The 14,225-nt window shown below is 41.5% G+C and overlaps 1 protein-coding gene across 1 annotated transcript in view; it reads right to left on the bottom strand.

Annotated features, from left to right (window-relative positions):
- nfatc2a (nuclear factor of activated T cells 2a) overlaps nt 1-13,928 on the bottom strand; it is a 105,777-nt gene extending 91,849 nt beyond the window's left edge. The window contains exons 1-3 of the mRNA XM_078419336.1: nt 13,595-13,928; nt 8,227-9,256; nt 2,284-2,446 (exon numbers count right to left, since the gene is read on the bottom strand). Coding sequence (XP_078275462.1) covers nt 2,284-2,446; nt 8,227-9,256; nt 13,595-13,697 — 1,296 coding nt within the window. The 5' untranslated portion in view covers nt 13,698-13,928. The remainder of the gene's footprint in view (nt 1-2,283; nt 2,447-8,226; nt 9,257-13,594) is intronic.
- Between the last annotated feature and the right edge of the window lie 297 nt (nt 13,929-14,225).

Below are 14,225 nucleotides of genomic sequence, written 5' to 3'. Positions count from 1 at the left end.
TCGTTTTATCAAAAGACCAAGTCAAAAGTATGCAACATTTAGACCACAGAGAATTCCGTTCTACTCGTGCTTAAGAAACAGGGCACAAAAGGCTCCCAGACATGGTGACTAGCAAAAGCTTGCGCCTTTTTCAGGACGGGCGATGACAGTGATGTAACATTTGAAACATGGATGATGGACACAAATGAAGAAGAGAGGCAAAAAAAAATGTCTTCTGTTATATTTGAACTATCCTACACACGAGGGACAACTCACAATGTACAATCTTTACCGAAGCTAATTAACCTACAAACCTGAATGTCTTTGGAGTGTGGGAAAAAACCGGAGCACCCGGAGAAAACCCACGTGGTCACAGGGAGAACGTGTAAACTCCGTACAGACAACATCCATAGTCAGGATCGAACCCGGGTCTCAGTCGCTGTAAGGCAGCAACTCTACTGCAGCGCCACTGTGCCGACCCTGTCCTGTGCTGAATTTGATTTTTCATTGACAGTTATAAACAGCAGAACTAGGGAAAAATTGGGTCATTATTTATTATTAAAATCCACTCGCAGGCATCTTTATATTCAGTGTCTCTGTGTTTACCCTGAATACTTTGTGTTTTATTTCCTCATTCTTTCACTCACAGCTTCCTGTTTCACACGTGATCTTACCTCTGCTTCCCCTGACCACAACACTCCACAGATGCAAGTCTGTGCATCACACCACCTTCACTTCACCAGCAAATATAATCCTTCTATCACCACCCATTTTCAGACCTCAAACTGAAGTGTTTTAGACGGAAGTAATTCAGTAATTATCCTTCAACAGCTTCAATTTTCTTTTGAAAGAAAGGCGGTGAGAACAAATTATTCTCATCATAAATATCATATCATACTTATCATAAATAAGTGCAAGAATAACATTGCCTTCACTCCCTTAAAACCAGTGCGGGGATATTCAAGATTACACACGCCTTGTCTTGGCGGAAGACTACGACTTTGAAATTGAGGAATTTCAAGATCGAGAAAACCCACAGATCACAGTTAAAGGATGTGAACCCAGCTGAAAAATGTGACAGTGAAAATATCACATAGCAGAAAACTTATAATGTATTGTCTAAGGGAAGGAAGAGATCAGTCCATGAATACTCAAAGAACATGGCACATCGTCACTCATGGGTTCCAAGTTCACAGGGTGGCATAGTGGCACAGCGGTAGAGTTGTTGCCTTACAGCACCAGAGATCCAGGTTCGATCCTGACCACAGGTGCTGTCTGTACACAATTTGTACGCTCTCCCTGTGACCGCGTAGGTTTCCTCTGGGCGCTCTGGTTTCCTCCCACACCCCGAGGACGTGCAGGTTTGTAGGTTAATTGACTTTGGTAAATTGACCCCAGTTTATAGGATCATGCTAGTGTACAGGGTCGGTGCTGACTCGGTGGGCTGAAGGGCCTGTTCCACCCGATCATAAAGTCACAGAGTCATACAGCATGGTAGCAGGCCCTTCGGCCCAACTTGCCCACACCGACCAAAATGTCCCAGCTACACTAGTCCCACCTGCCTTCCTTTGGCCCGTATCCCTCCAAACCTGCCCTATTCATGTATCTGTCTAACTGTTTCTTAAACATTGCGATAGTCCCCAGAAATATATTTCTATTGCTTACAATGTTTCTCGATCTTTCACCAAAATTAATCCTGATTCATAAAAACAAAAACTAATTGACTAACTAATTCTACTTCAATCAAAATTCTGAACAGTTTTATTAGGAGCAATAGTTTTTCATTTGCTCAGTCAGCCTCCTTCAAGAAGATCATCGTAGATCTTACATCTCAGTTTAGTTTAGTTTAGAGATACAGCACAGAAACAGGCCCTTCAGCCCACCAATTCCACAACAACCCACGATCCCCACACACTAGCACTTATCCTACACACTAGAGACAATTTACAATTCTTACCGTAAGCAATCAACCTACAAACTTGTACGTCTTTGGAGTGTGGGAGGAACCCGGAGCTGCCAGAGAAATCCAACACAATCACGAGGAGAATGTACAAACTCTGCATGGACAGCACCCATGGTCAGGATCGAACCCGGGTCTCTGGCATTGTGAGGCAGCAACACTGTGCCACTGTTGTACCATTTACATACCCAAAACCATTGCATATCCTTTAATACTCCTTGTATTGGTCTATCTTGAATACACTCATTGATTAAGTATTCAATGTAAGCAAGGATTATGCTTGAAGAAGCAGCTCTATTCCTAGTACCAAGTGGAATTATCTTTCATTAATAAATGTTCATTACCTGGACGATGGGATGACCACCGCTTTGTGCTTTAACGGCCCCACGGCTGCCTTCCGTTTCATAGTGCGCTCGATGGTGCGGTTTAGGCTGTACTTCAATCTGCAATTCGTATTGTTCTGTTAAACTTGGCAGATGCCACTCCAGAGGAGGCAGAGATGGAATGCTGTAAAAAGAAAACACAGTTTTTATAATTACTTGCATCAACAACTAAACACATGTTCATATACTTTAGACTTTACGAGATATAGCACGGAAACTGGCTCTTCGGTCTGCCAAATCCGCGCGACCGTCCATCACCCCGTACGCTAGCACTATCCTGCACGCGAGGGACAATTTACAATTTTACTAAAGCCTATTAACCTACAAACCCGCACGTCTTTGGAGTGTGGGAGGAAAGCGGAGCATCCGGAGCAAACCCACATGGTCACAGGGAGAACGTACAAACTCCGGACAGACAGCACTTCTAGTCAGGATCGAACCCGGTTCTCTGGCACTGTAAAGTAGCAACTCTACCACTATGCCTTGTGTATTTGAAGCCTAAGAGTGAAGATGTGCCACGTTCTTTGAGTATTCATGGACTGATCTCATCTGATCTCATCTTTTCCTTAGACAATACATTACAAGTTTTCTGCTATGTGATATGTTCAGTCACATTTTTCACATCCTTTAACTGTGATCTTGATAGTTTTTCTGACACAGGAGGCAATGCAATCTCAAAATTAAATGCAATCTTATATGTCAATGAAGTAAAATGTCTGATTTGAATTCACTGAAATATTATTTAAAGATCATTTAAAAAATATTCTAAAATTTGTACATTAATCTGGTTTCTCAATCACATTTTCACAAGATTAAAGCACAGTTTCTGAATATTGCTGAACTGTATTCATTTTGTTTTAGTTAGTTTGTGATGGAAAAGTAATTTGATGTTAAAATATCTCCCATTTTGTGGACATTATATCATCGCGCATTGCATCAAAGCAATCTTTTTTTCCAGTGGGCTGTTTCCTGTTTAAAATGTTGTCATTTCTTTTCAAATTCATAATCACAAGTCCAACCCAGTTTGACCCAACCGCAAACAATTTTCAACCAAAGCCATGTGATGATATGGTTCCTCTTTTGGTTGTACAAATGTACCTCACTTTGCAATAAAGATGCTTTCCCGTGAAGGAGAGTGTTATGCACTTAGGTTATTCTGCTCTGCACTCATTGGCCTACTCCAGCGAGTACAGGCCCAGTGCTGTCAAACGCTCATCATATGTTCACCCAATCATTCCTGGGATCATTCTCGTAAACCTCCTCTGCACCCTCTCCAATGCCAGCACATCCTTTCTCAGATGTGGGGCCCAAACTGGCAACTTGCCAAAAAAAATTTGGTTTATAGACATTTTCAGTCAATATATTTTACCACCCCAAGGTTGAGCACACTGCAGGCAAAGCAGGAAGACATTATGTGAGGGACTGTGTACTTCATATTTTATCAAATTATAAATAAAGATATAGAACCAAGATATAGCATTATCTCTATCTAATGCCTATTTTACATTCGCATTTTCCTGTATTGTTAGTGAAGTGATTGGGTTTTTAAAATATTTTAACTTCAGACATATTCAGTAATCAGAACCAGGGAATAAATGCTGTCCCAAGCAGAACAGTCTATTTTGAAGAAATCTGAAGAAGGGTCCTGCCCGAAACGTCACCTATCCATGTTCTCCACTGTACTTGGTGTTCTTTTGCATAAACCAGCATCTACAGTTCCTTGTTATCACAGGATACTTTGTTTCTACATTGAAATTTAACAAAGATTATCTGATGGCATAACATTATTACCAAAAAAAAGGAAATTCCAGATGCATAATGTGGCTAATGTTACTCAAAGAGAAGGTATCACAAAATGCTGGAGTAACTCAGCAGGTCTGGCAGCATCTAGGAGAGAGGGAATGGGTGTCGTTTCGGGCCGAGACCCTTCTTCAGACTCAAAGAGAAAATCCTTCCATCATTTTCCTAAATTTTATGGATGGAATATGCTGCCTACATTTCTGCCAACAGCCGCTCATTAAATTAGAGGATATTATTATGGCTAATTATTCAGAAAAAAATAATTGGGGACTTAGATGAATCATGAAGACAATAATTAGGTTGGCATCAAGCTTTAAAATGGATTACTTGTAAAGGAGGTAAAGCAGAACATCTTTCAGTATTTCTTTTCTTGCTAATGAATATCATCAATCTTACTAATAGTCCTTGAGCATCCTGAACTCTCTCAGAAGTGATACATCTGTAATTCTATGATGACAAATGCAGCCAGGAAAGTTAGATTTACATTCATGCAACATCCTTTATCGCCTCAGGGATCAAATGATGTCTTTTCAAAGTATAGTCACTAATCTGATCACAGAGGCATAAAATGATGCAGCATTGGAGGCCATTATGTTTACAATCGAAAGAGCAATTGGATCCACTTCCTATTTCTTTCTCCATAATATTTTTCCCTTTGAATATTTTGAAAGTTTCCATTAAACCTGGTTCTTCCAGCTTCTTAGACAATACGTTTTAGTTCGCAGCAATCCTATGAATAAAAATGTTTTCTTTCAATTGTCTCTCATACAGTGTGGTCGATATTCTTCTGCATCTGTAAACCGTTTCTTCTTATTTACTCTTCCAAACCTTTCAGGAAATCTTCCCTTTAATCTTTTCTGTTATTGGAAGAGCATCCAGTGGCTCAACAAAACCAGAGTCCCAGCACCATTTGAGTAAATATGTTTTTTCAGGTTCCCAACCGCACTCCAAGTGATAACTAGGCCTACCAGCAGGCCCGGCTAACCAACTGTGGACCAGGGGCCTGCGCCGCGGACAGGAAACCCACTCGGAAAGCCGGGCTCGCCTGCCCTGAGAGGATGGAGTCAGATGGAGAGGGGTAAGCAGACCGGCTGTGGGAGGCAGTGCACTGCCTTAATGGTTGAGTGGGCCGCTGGAGGCCCTGCAAAAACCTGGGGCTCGGCTGGCCATGGCGCCGATCCAAGAGGCTGAGTGCACAGACCAGACGTGGCCTAATGGTGGAGGGCACCACGGCTGCCCTTAGCCAGGATGACCCTGCAACGAGCCAGGACAATGGCCCTTCATGGTCAGGTCAAGAGCCCTGCACTTACACCAACTGGGACATGAAAATGGCACCAAATCTGGCAATTCTGTATATTGTCTCGATGTACTACTGCTATACACATGTACTGTATCTGAGATGCTTATCTAAAATGTATCTAAGTGCCTATGTATCGTAATACGTGCACTGAACTATATAGAAAATTAAACATCACTGTACCTCAATATATGTGACAATAAAGTACCGTTGAACTAAGAAGTATAGGAAATACTACAGCTAAGTTGCAAGTGACAAACTTCCACAAACACCAAAAAATATATTGGCTGAGTGTTAGATGTTAGTTGTAGCATCTGAAGAGTTCTATTGCTCTTTCTTGAGTAGAATCATGCAATCTATCACATCGACCCAGGAGTGCAGATTAACGTTACATCTACAATAGTGTAATGCAACAAGAGTGTGATGCAAGAGTGCAATGCAAGAGTGTAACGCAAGAGTGCAATGCAGTGCTCAGTCCCTCACTGGACGACATGCGATAGAATAAATGCTCACATCTATGGTGATGTAGGATTTGAACTCATGACCTTCTGAATCAGAAGTGAGAATGCTAGCGAATTATGGTGCCCACAATGCCAAACGTTGCAGCCCTTTGGTACACCTGCACGGATACTCAGAATGAGTCATTTGATTCAATTTCAAAGAAAATATATGAGACATAAAAACAGTGCAGGTTTTTACTGGAAATCTGCATTTACATCACCAAAGAAAGACACTACTGAGCAAATTGTAGGATGGAGGGAATATTTTCCAAATAACTTCAGAATTTCTCTGTATGCTTCCATCCTCCCTGTATCCTTACATTTTAAAAACAACTTTAAAAAAACAATAATAACTCCCCAAATGTCAATGATTTCAAATCTGCAAATAAAACTATCTTAACACTGTTCAAATAATTTTTAATCTATTAACTTCTGTAAAGTTCAGTAAAGTACACAGTCTAGATAGAATTGGAAAACTAAATGCTTGAACTAGTTGTTTCATTATGCCTAATTTACAGCCAACCTTTTAGTAACCGTAATAAGGAACGGGTTTAGTTTAGTTTAGTTTAGAGATGCAGCACGGAAACAGGCCCTTCGGCCCATCGAGTCCACGCTGACCAGCAATCCCCGCACACTAACACTATCCTACGCACACTAGGGACAATTTACATTTAAAGCAACCCAATTAACCTACTAACCTGTATGTCTTTGGAGTGTGGGAGGAAACCGAGGATCTCGGAGAAAACCCACGCAGGTCACGGGGAGAACGTACAAACTCCGGGTACAGACGAGCACCCGTAGTCGGGATCGAACCCGGGTCTCCAGCGCTGTAAGGCAGCAGCTCTATCGCTGCGCCACCGTGCCGCCCGCGTTGAAATTCACTGTCTTCCATCTTTTGGTTCAGTAACTAATTGCTACACATTACGAAGTCAGGAGTTGCAATGAGTGACCTTTACCTGTGTGCTGGCTATCCAAGCACACCTGCGGACATTTTACACCATTATTCCAGTTATATAGAGCAGTTTTACCTGCTTGAAACTGATTTTTTGTCTGAATTACCACAACTCTAACATTTTACCATCTGCAAACAGCATAATAAAAAATATATAACTTACAACCATAACTGTGGATTAGTACTACTGCCATTATATCAAGACAGGGAATAGCACAACAAAATTGACCTGGATCTTTGCAGTATTAACCACTGACTTGATGCCATGATGTTGTGGCACAGGATAATGTGTCACAATGACCAATCTAAACGATTCGTCACCAATGTAAAGAATTTGAGGTGACTAGTAGGTTATGAGAAGCCAAGAGGTATTTTTGCTGATCTATTGTTTTAGTTTAGTTGAAAGATACAGCGCGGAAACAGGCCCTTCTGTCCACCGAGATCAGGCCGACCAGCGATCCCCACACACAAACACGATCCTAAACACTAGGGACAATTTAGAATTTACCAAAGCCAATTAGCCTCAACCCTGTACGTCTTTGGAGCGTGGGAGGAAACCAAAGTACTTTGAGAAAACCCACGCAGGTCACGGGGAGAACGTACAAACTCTGTACTGACAGCACCCGTAGTCAGGATCAAATCACGGTCTCTGGTGCTGTAAGACAGCAACTCTACCCACTGTACCTGGTCTAGATTATGAAAATAAAACTAATACCTTGTTCAGTAAATCCTTAATTTCATGAGTTTAACTACATATGCTGACACATTATGAATGCATAATTGAATGTTACTATCCCAACAACATCTCAATTTTAAACTCTGAGATTTCCTCTTCAATTTGTTGAGATTGTGGAATTGCTATTCTAATTTTTAATATATTTATCAAATGAATCTGTACATTGCTGTACAATTATATTATCATAAGATTCTTATAAAAGGATGAAAGGTTTGGGCAGCACTGTGAGGCAGCGAAAAGTTGCTGCCTTACGGCTCCAGAGACCCGGGATCGATCCTGACTATGGGTGCTGTCTGTACGGAGTTTGCACGTTCTTCCTGTGACCGCGTGGGTTTTCTCCAGGTGCTCCGGTTTCCTCCCACACTCCAAAGACATACAGGTTTGTAGGTTAATTGGCTTCGGTAAAATCGTAAATTGTCCCTAGTATGTAGGATAGTTTAAGTGTATGAGGTGATCGCTAGTTGGCACGGATTCGGTGGGCCGCAGGGCCTGTTTCTGCACTGTATCTCTGAAGTCTAAAGAGTTCTTATGCAGTTGTTGAGGGCTTTAGTTGAAGCCCAAGTGAAGTAATCTTTCTGTTTGTTTTTGATATTGGGATGTAAAATGAAATGAAACTCACCTGCATGGAGGTTTGGGTTTTGTCCATTGAAATGGATGAGGAGGCATCAGAAAAAATGGGTCAACGCCATAAAGATCATTCTTCAAATCCTGACAGGGCGTTGAAAACTCGGAGTAATTAAGCGTGGTGAAGCCAGCAGGCTTTTCTCCTTTACACATGTCAGCTTTGAGGGAGGATGGTGGGGTAAGGTCCATGATGCGAGCCTTGGATGGGACCATTTCGCCCAAGTCATTGTTGGAGTCAGTGGTGAGTGTGCTCATCGCATCTGCAAGACACGCAGAATTGGGAAACTGGTGCAAGCTGGGCTCGTCTCTTGAAATGACTCTTGGTGAAGTCTGTGGAGAAGGAGTTCTGGAGCGGTCGCAGGAGTATCTTCTCTTTCCGCACGGTGATGATGACCTCGAAGAAGGTCGGGGTGTTGGGGACGGTGACCTTGTGCTCTGCCAGTTTTCAATGTGAGTTGAGGGTGAGTTGACAGGAGATGTCCTTGGGGAATGGTGAACGCCATGACCTTGATATTCCTCTGAGCCATTTTTTGGTGAGACACATGGAGATGTTATTGGTGAGGTCTGAGGTGAGATGCCATAGTGAGAGCAACTTGACTCGTGGCTCACTAACGATTGCCAACTTGTTGAGGAGGCGCTACTAGCTGGACTGTTTGGGTCCCTGTATTGAATGTTCTCAGAACCTGGCACCGGTAATGTAACTCTAGGACCTGCAGTTGGAGAATGATATGTTTGCTCTCCGCAGCTGGCTGCATGTGGAGCTATGTGGAACAGTCCGGGCGATGGCGTGATCTCAATCCTTGGGCTTTCTACGCCAGATGAGGCATGCGGCTTTGCAGCTTCCAGGTAGTACTTGAACTCTCGGTTGTCCACTTGGCCATATTCACTCATGTGCTCTCCAGCCAGCATTGTGGATGCCATTGAGCTACATGAGTGAGATCCATATTGGGAGACATCCATAGTTGGGAAACCAATCCCAGAAGGAGGGACAATGCCCTTGTGAGAAGCAGCAACATTTTCTGCCTCTGAAAGAAAGGAACACCAGATTATTATTGTGCAAGCTTCTGACATTGTAAATGGCTTCAAGCTGTTGGTCACCATATTTTGCTGCCTTTCAAATAACATTCTGATATTGATCTGACTAATTAATTTTACTCATTGTATGCCTCCTTGTCACGTTCCCCTCGGCTAACAATGAACCAATCTACATTTCTTTATGTGTAGGAAGGAACTGCAGATGCTGGTTTACACCAAAGATAGACACAAAATGCTGGAGTAACTCGGCGGGACAGGAAGCATCTCTGGATAGAAGAAATGGATGACGTTTCGGGCCGAGATCCTTCTTCTCAACCCGAAATGTCACCCATTCCTTCTATCCAGAGATGCTACCTGTCCCGCTGAGTTACTCCAGCATTTTGTGTCTATCTACATTTCCTTATCACCATCTCCTTTGATCTTTTGTTTTCACACCTTACCCCTCCATTTCTCAAGACTCCCTCTCTCCTGACTCTCAGTCTGAAGAAGGGTCTCGACCCGAAACTTCACCCATTCCTTCTCTCCAGAGATGCTGCCTGACCTGCTGAGTTACTCCAGCATTTTGTGTCTATCCTGATATTGTCAAGCCTGAGCTACTCACCACATAACAAAATAGGATCAGATGTCCACTCAGCCCTTCAAGCCAGTAACAAGAATAAGATAACAATACAACCTATAACTAGCTCAGATTAAATTAATAAATGGGACTAAAATAAAATTTAAGAAGAAAGGGGGATGCTAAATATTTTTTTGTTCTCCACTGGTAACTGATTAATCAAATGAACTTTAATATCAACATAGCAATCATATGCATTGACAAAATATTAGCTAACTAAACTTTAAAGTTAATGTTAAATAATCTTTAACTTCTTTTAAAGTTTCCAAAAAACTTCTCTTTAGTTCTTCTCTTTAGAATGTCTCAAAGTTCTCTTTATTAGAAAACTGATTTAAAAATATTAAACTATATGGAATATAATCATGAAAATGAAAAAAAAAAATCTGATGCCATCTTGGTTCATTTTAACCCCCCCATTTATAATATTTTGTGCGATTAATCTTCGTAGCTTCGCTGCATCATATTTGCTGATGTACAGAATAATGTTGGTGAGTCCGAATAGGAGGCAGCTGGTGAAATTCAACAGCCCTCCTGGAAATGGCTGTGAAATGTGAAGCGTAATTCACCATTGCCCATTCAGGAATGTACTGATAACATGCCCATTATTCACTACACACTTCCTTATTTATGGCATCGAATTACACTGTTACTGGCTGCATGCTTCAAGAGTTAACATTTGATGTTGTCAAGCTGCAAAGGGTGCAGAGAAGATTTATGCGGATGTTGCCAGGACTCGAGGGCCTGAACTATAGAGAGAGAGATTAGGCCATTCGGCCCATCAAGTCTACTCCGCCATTCAATCATGGCTAATCTATCTCTCCCTCCTAACCCCATTCTCCTGGCTTCTACCCATAACCTCGGACACCAGTAATAATCAAGAATCTATCTATCAATGCCTTAAATACATCCACTGACTTTGCCTCCAGAGCCTTCTGTGGCAAAGAATTCCACAGTTTCACCACCCTGCTGGAGGTTGAGCAGACTAGGACTTTATTCCATGGAGCGCAGGAGAATAAGGGGTGAACTTACAGAGGTTTATAAAATCATGAGAGGAATAGATTGGGTAGATGCACAGAGTCTCTTTCCCATAATAGGGGAATTGAGAATTGGAGGACCTAGGTTTGTGAGGGAGGAAAAGATTTAATAGGAAGCCAAGGGGTAAACTTTTTCACAATGTACCACAAAACTGCCTTTCAAAAGATGCACAACAACAATGTAGCATTTGCAGCTTAGGACAGAGTCTGGATCTGTGACTTGATTCTGATACTCATAAGGACCAACTCACAAGGACCACAACATCCTGATATTGATTTTACTGATTAATTTTACTGATTGTATGCCTCCTTTTCACCTTTGCCTCAGCTAACAATAAACCTTTCTACATTTCCTTCTCATTGGCTGCTTTGATCTTTCATTTTCACACCTTACCCCTCCATATCTGCAGACTCCCTCTCTCCTGACTCTCAGTCTGAAGAAGGGTCTCGACCCAAACTGTCACCCATGCCTGCATTTGTCAATGCCTGCACAAAAAATATATCACCCTACGGGGTCATGTAAATTTGCACCTGCAGATGAATTAATTTGGCCTAAAAATGTAGGAACTACAAAACACTGAGTCCATCCTGAATGAGGAAAGATGTCACCAGAATCGGTGGTTCAAAGTAAATACCCGGGAATTCAATAGACATTGCTTTCCAACTTGATATTATGTGTACCAACAAGCTGTGGAGGACAAGTCAATCGATATTTTTAAGGAGGAGATTGACAGGATTAGTCAGGGTGTCAGGAGTTATGGGCGAACTGCAGGAGAATGGGGTTGTGAGGGAAAGATAGATTGAATGGCGGAGTAGACTTGATGGGCTGAATGGCCTAATTATGCTTCTAGAACCTATGAGCACTGAAACAAACCCCTCAATCCATTTTTTCCATCCCAACCAAGATGCCCATCTATGCTAGTTCCATTTGCCTGGGTCCACCCATATTCCTCTAAACCTTTCCTCTCCAAGCACCTGTCTAAAATGTCTTTTGAACATTGTTGTTGTATTTGCCTCTACCACTTCCTCTGGCATCTCGTTCCATATACCTGCTAGCTCGTCCTCCCTGCGACCACATGGATTTTCTCCAGGTGTTCCTCCCACACTCCAAAGAGGTACAGGTTTGTTGGTTAATTGGCTTCTGTAAATTGTCCCTAGCGTGCACGAAGTGGATGCAAAAGTGGGATAACATAGGACGGGTGTGAACACGTGATCAATGATCGGCATAGACTCGGTGAGCCAAAGGGCCTGTTGGAACTATCAATGGAAGGGTGTGGTTCACAATGCTTCTAGACTCAATTATCCTGTACGTGCTCATTGCCAGCCTTGCAAATTTAAGATTCATCCCCCAAGTGGTCTTCTGGAAGGCATTCAATGATAAAACATCTCAGCAAAGATACAAAGGAGTGGAATATCTTGTCTAATTACAAAATGTATCAACTTGTGCCTCTTTCTTAGTGATTCCATATGACCAAATGAGAACCAGCTTTCCCTTCTCCAGTTTACAATCATTTCCAACAGATCTTTGGCAAATATTTTGATAATAAGCATTAGTTGAATAGTTAAGTATGGCCAGGGATAATAGAAAAAAAATGCGCAGTAAAATTAGCATAGTAATCTCTAAACTGGAAACCTGTTTTTAATAGACGATATAGTCAGAAACCATTTTTGAATGGAATTCCATTCTTTAAATTAATTGTAGGACTTCATGTTTCGATCCTCTATTCCGAAAAAGGAAACATTGACATTTAATTTAAGCTTCAGTTGCAAGTAAGTGCTTTCAGTCACAGCTCAGTAACATTCCCTTCGCTTGGTGATTTATACTGAAAGTTGGCACAGATCTACCACGGAAAACTATTCTGTTCGTGTGACGGAGCAAAGACAGCAGTTATATGGAGCACCCACCACTATCTACCTCGAAGACTACTTACTCCAAAGAATTGCAGAGCAGAAAATGGTTATGTGGCCTTTTATGTCCATTGCATCTATGGGGGTCACACTTCAAAATTAAAACTGTTAAATCGATGAAATTTAATTTTATGCATCTGCACAGGGAACTGACAGGTTTAGAGACTATACTGCATGCATTCTTCTACCAACCATGTGGGAATTTAACAGATCTATTCCCAAAAATGGAAACCAATGTTGCTAACCACCAGAGAAACCAATCTCTAGCTGTAGAACATGCCACCACCAGTGAAGAACTGCACTAAAGACAGCAAGTCCCGAAATTACTCTTGCCTCATAACTTACAGTCTGAGCTTGCCATAGTTCAATGTCAAGCTCTGTCCCACGTCCACATTTAAACACAACTTTTACTGAATATGGCATTCAGCCATAATAAAGGAACTGGTAGGTTGAATTAAAAAAGTTGTGATTACTGAAGTATATCTTTAGATCAATAGGATGCTGAGTCAGATGACATTTAGTGCTAAGTAGATTAAAACAATTCTAATCAATATCTCTTGCTACCTGTAAGAATAATTAGAGGCCACTGCAAATGTTTTGTAAGATGGCAAATGATTTTACAAAATCGCGACTCAAACAAATAGGACAGATACAAGAGAATTTAACTTTTTTTGTCGTTGTCTCTTTATGACAGACATTGAAACAGGAAAATATAATTCTTTAAAGATAATAATTTTTTTTACAACACAAGGTAAATATTGCTTACAAACCTTTTGTGGCGAAGTCTTCATCGTGGCTACTGTCGAAAAGTGCCGAAAAATCAAATTCCTCAGAGTCAACCTCTGGGTCTGGGTTATTATAAATGAAGCTCATTTGTCACCACTTGCTAGACTGTTACCACTTAAGTTGTTACAGGGAGATTTCACAAAACAAAAGTACCTAACTTGCACTGCACTTATCCTCACACCCAGACAAAGAGAAGTGTCTTTTCAAAACATCAGATTTTATTGCCAATGTACCACCAGTCAGTGAAGACCAAACTGGTTCTGATCCCCAAAACAATAAAAGCTCCAGCGTGTTTGGCAAATTCCAGTTGCACGTCTTTGCCTGGGTTGCTCAATGACACCACTATCAAATTGGCAAGTTCAATAATAGCTGCTTCCTGTTACAGCTATAGTGTGCAGGAAATGGGTGTATCCTTTGCACGCAAGACACCCAACTTTTTCAGTGTTAGTGGAGCAAGCCTCCCAATGAGAGACACCGGCAGAAGCTCAAATTTAAAATAAACACTGTACCAACATGTTTTCACACGTGAACTTGCACATTGTTTTAACATTGAGAAAGGAGCACATAATACATGGGCAGAATAGTGCAGCAATCACTGAAATAGGTAAAGCGGCG

The sequence above is a fragment of the Rhinoraja longicauda genome, chromosome 22 (genome assembly GCF_053455715.1).
Source record: "Rhinoraja longicauda isolate Sanriku21f chromosome 22, sRhiLon1.1, whole genome shotgun sequence".
NCBI classification, from domain to species: Eukaryota; Metazoa; Chordata; class Chondrichthyes; order Rajiformes; family Arhynchobatidae; genus Rhinoraja; species Rhinoraja longicauda.
The sequence above is the reverse complement of the archived record's forward strand: the minus strand, read 5'-3'. Positions and strand labels throughout refer to the sequence as shown.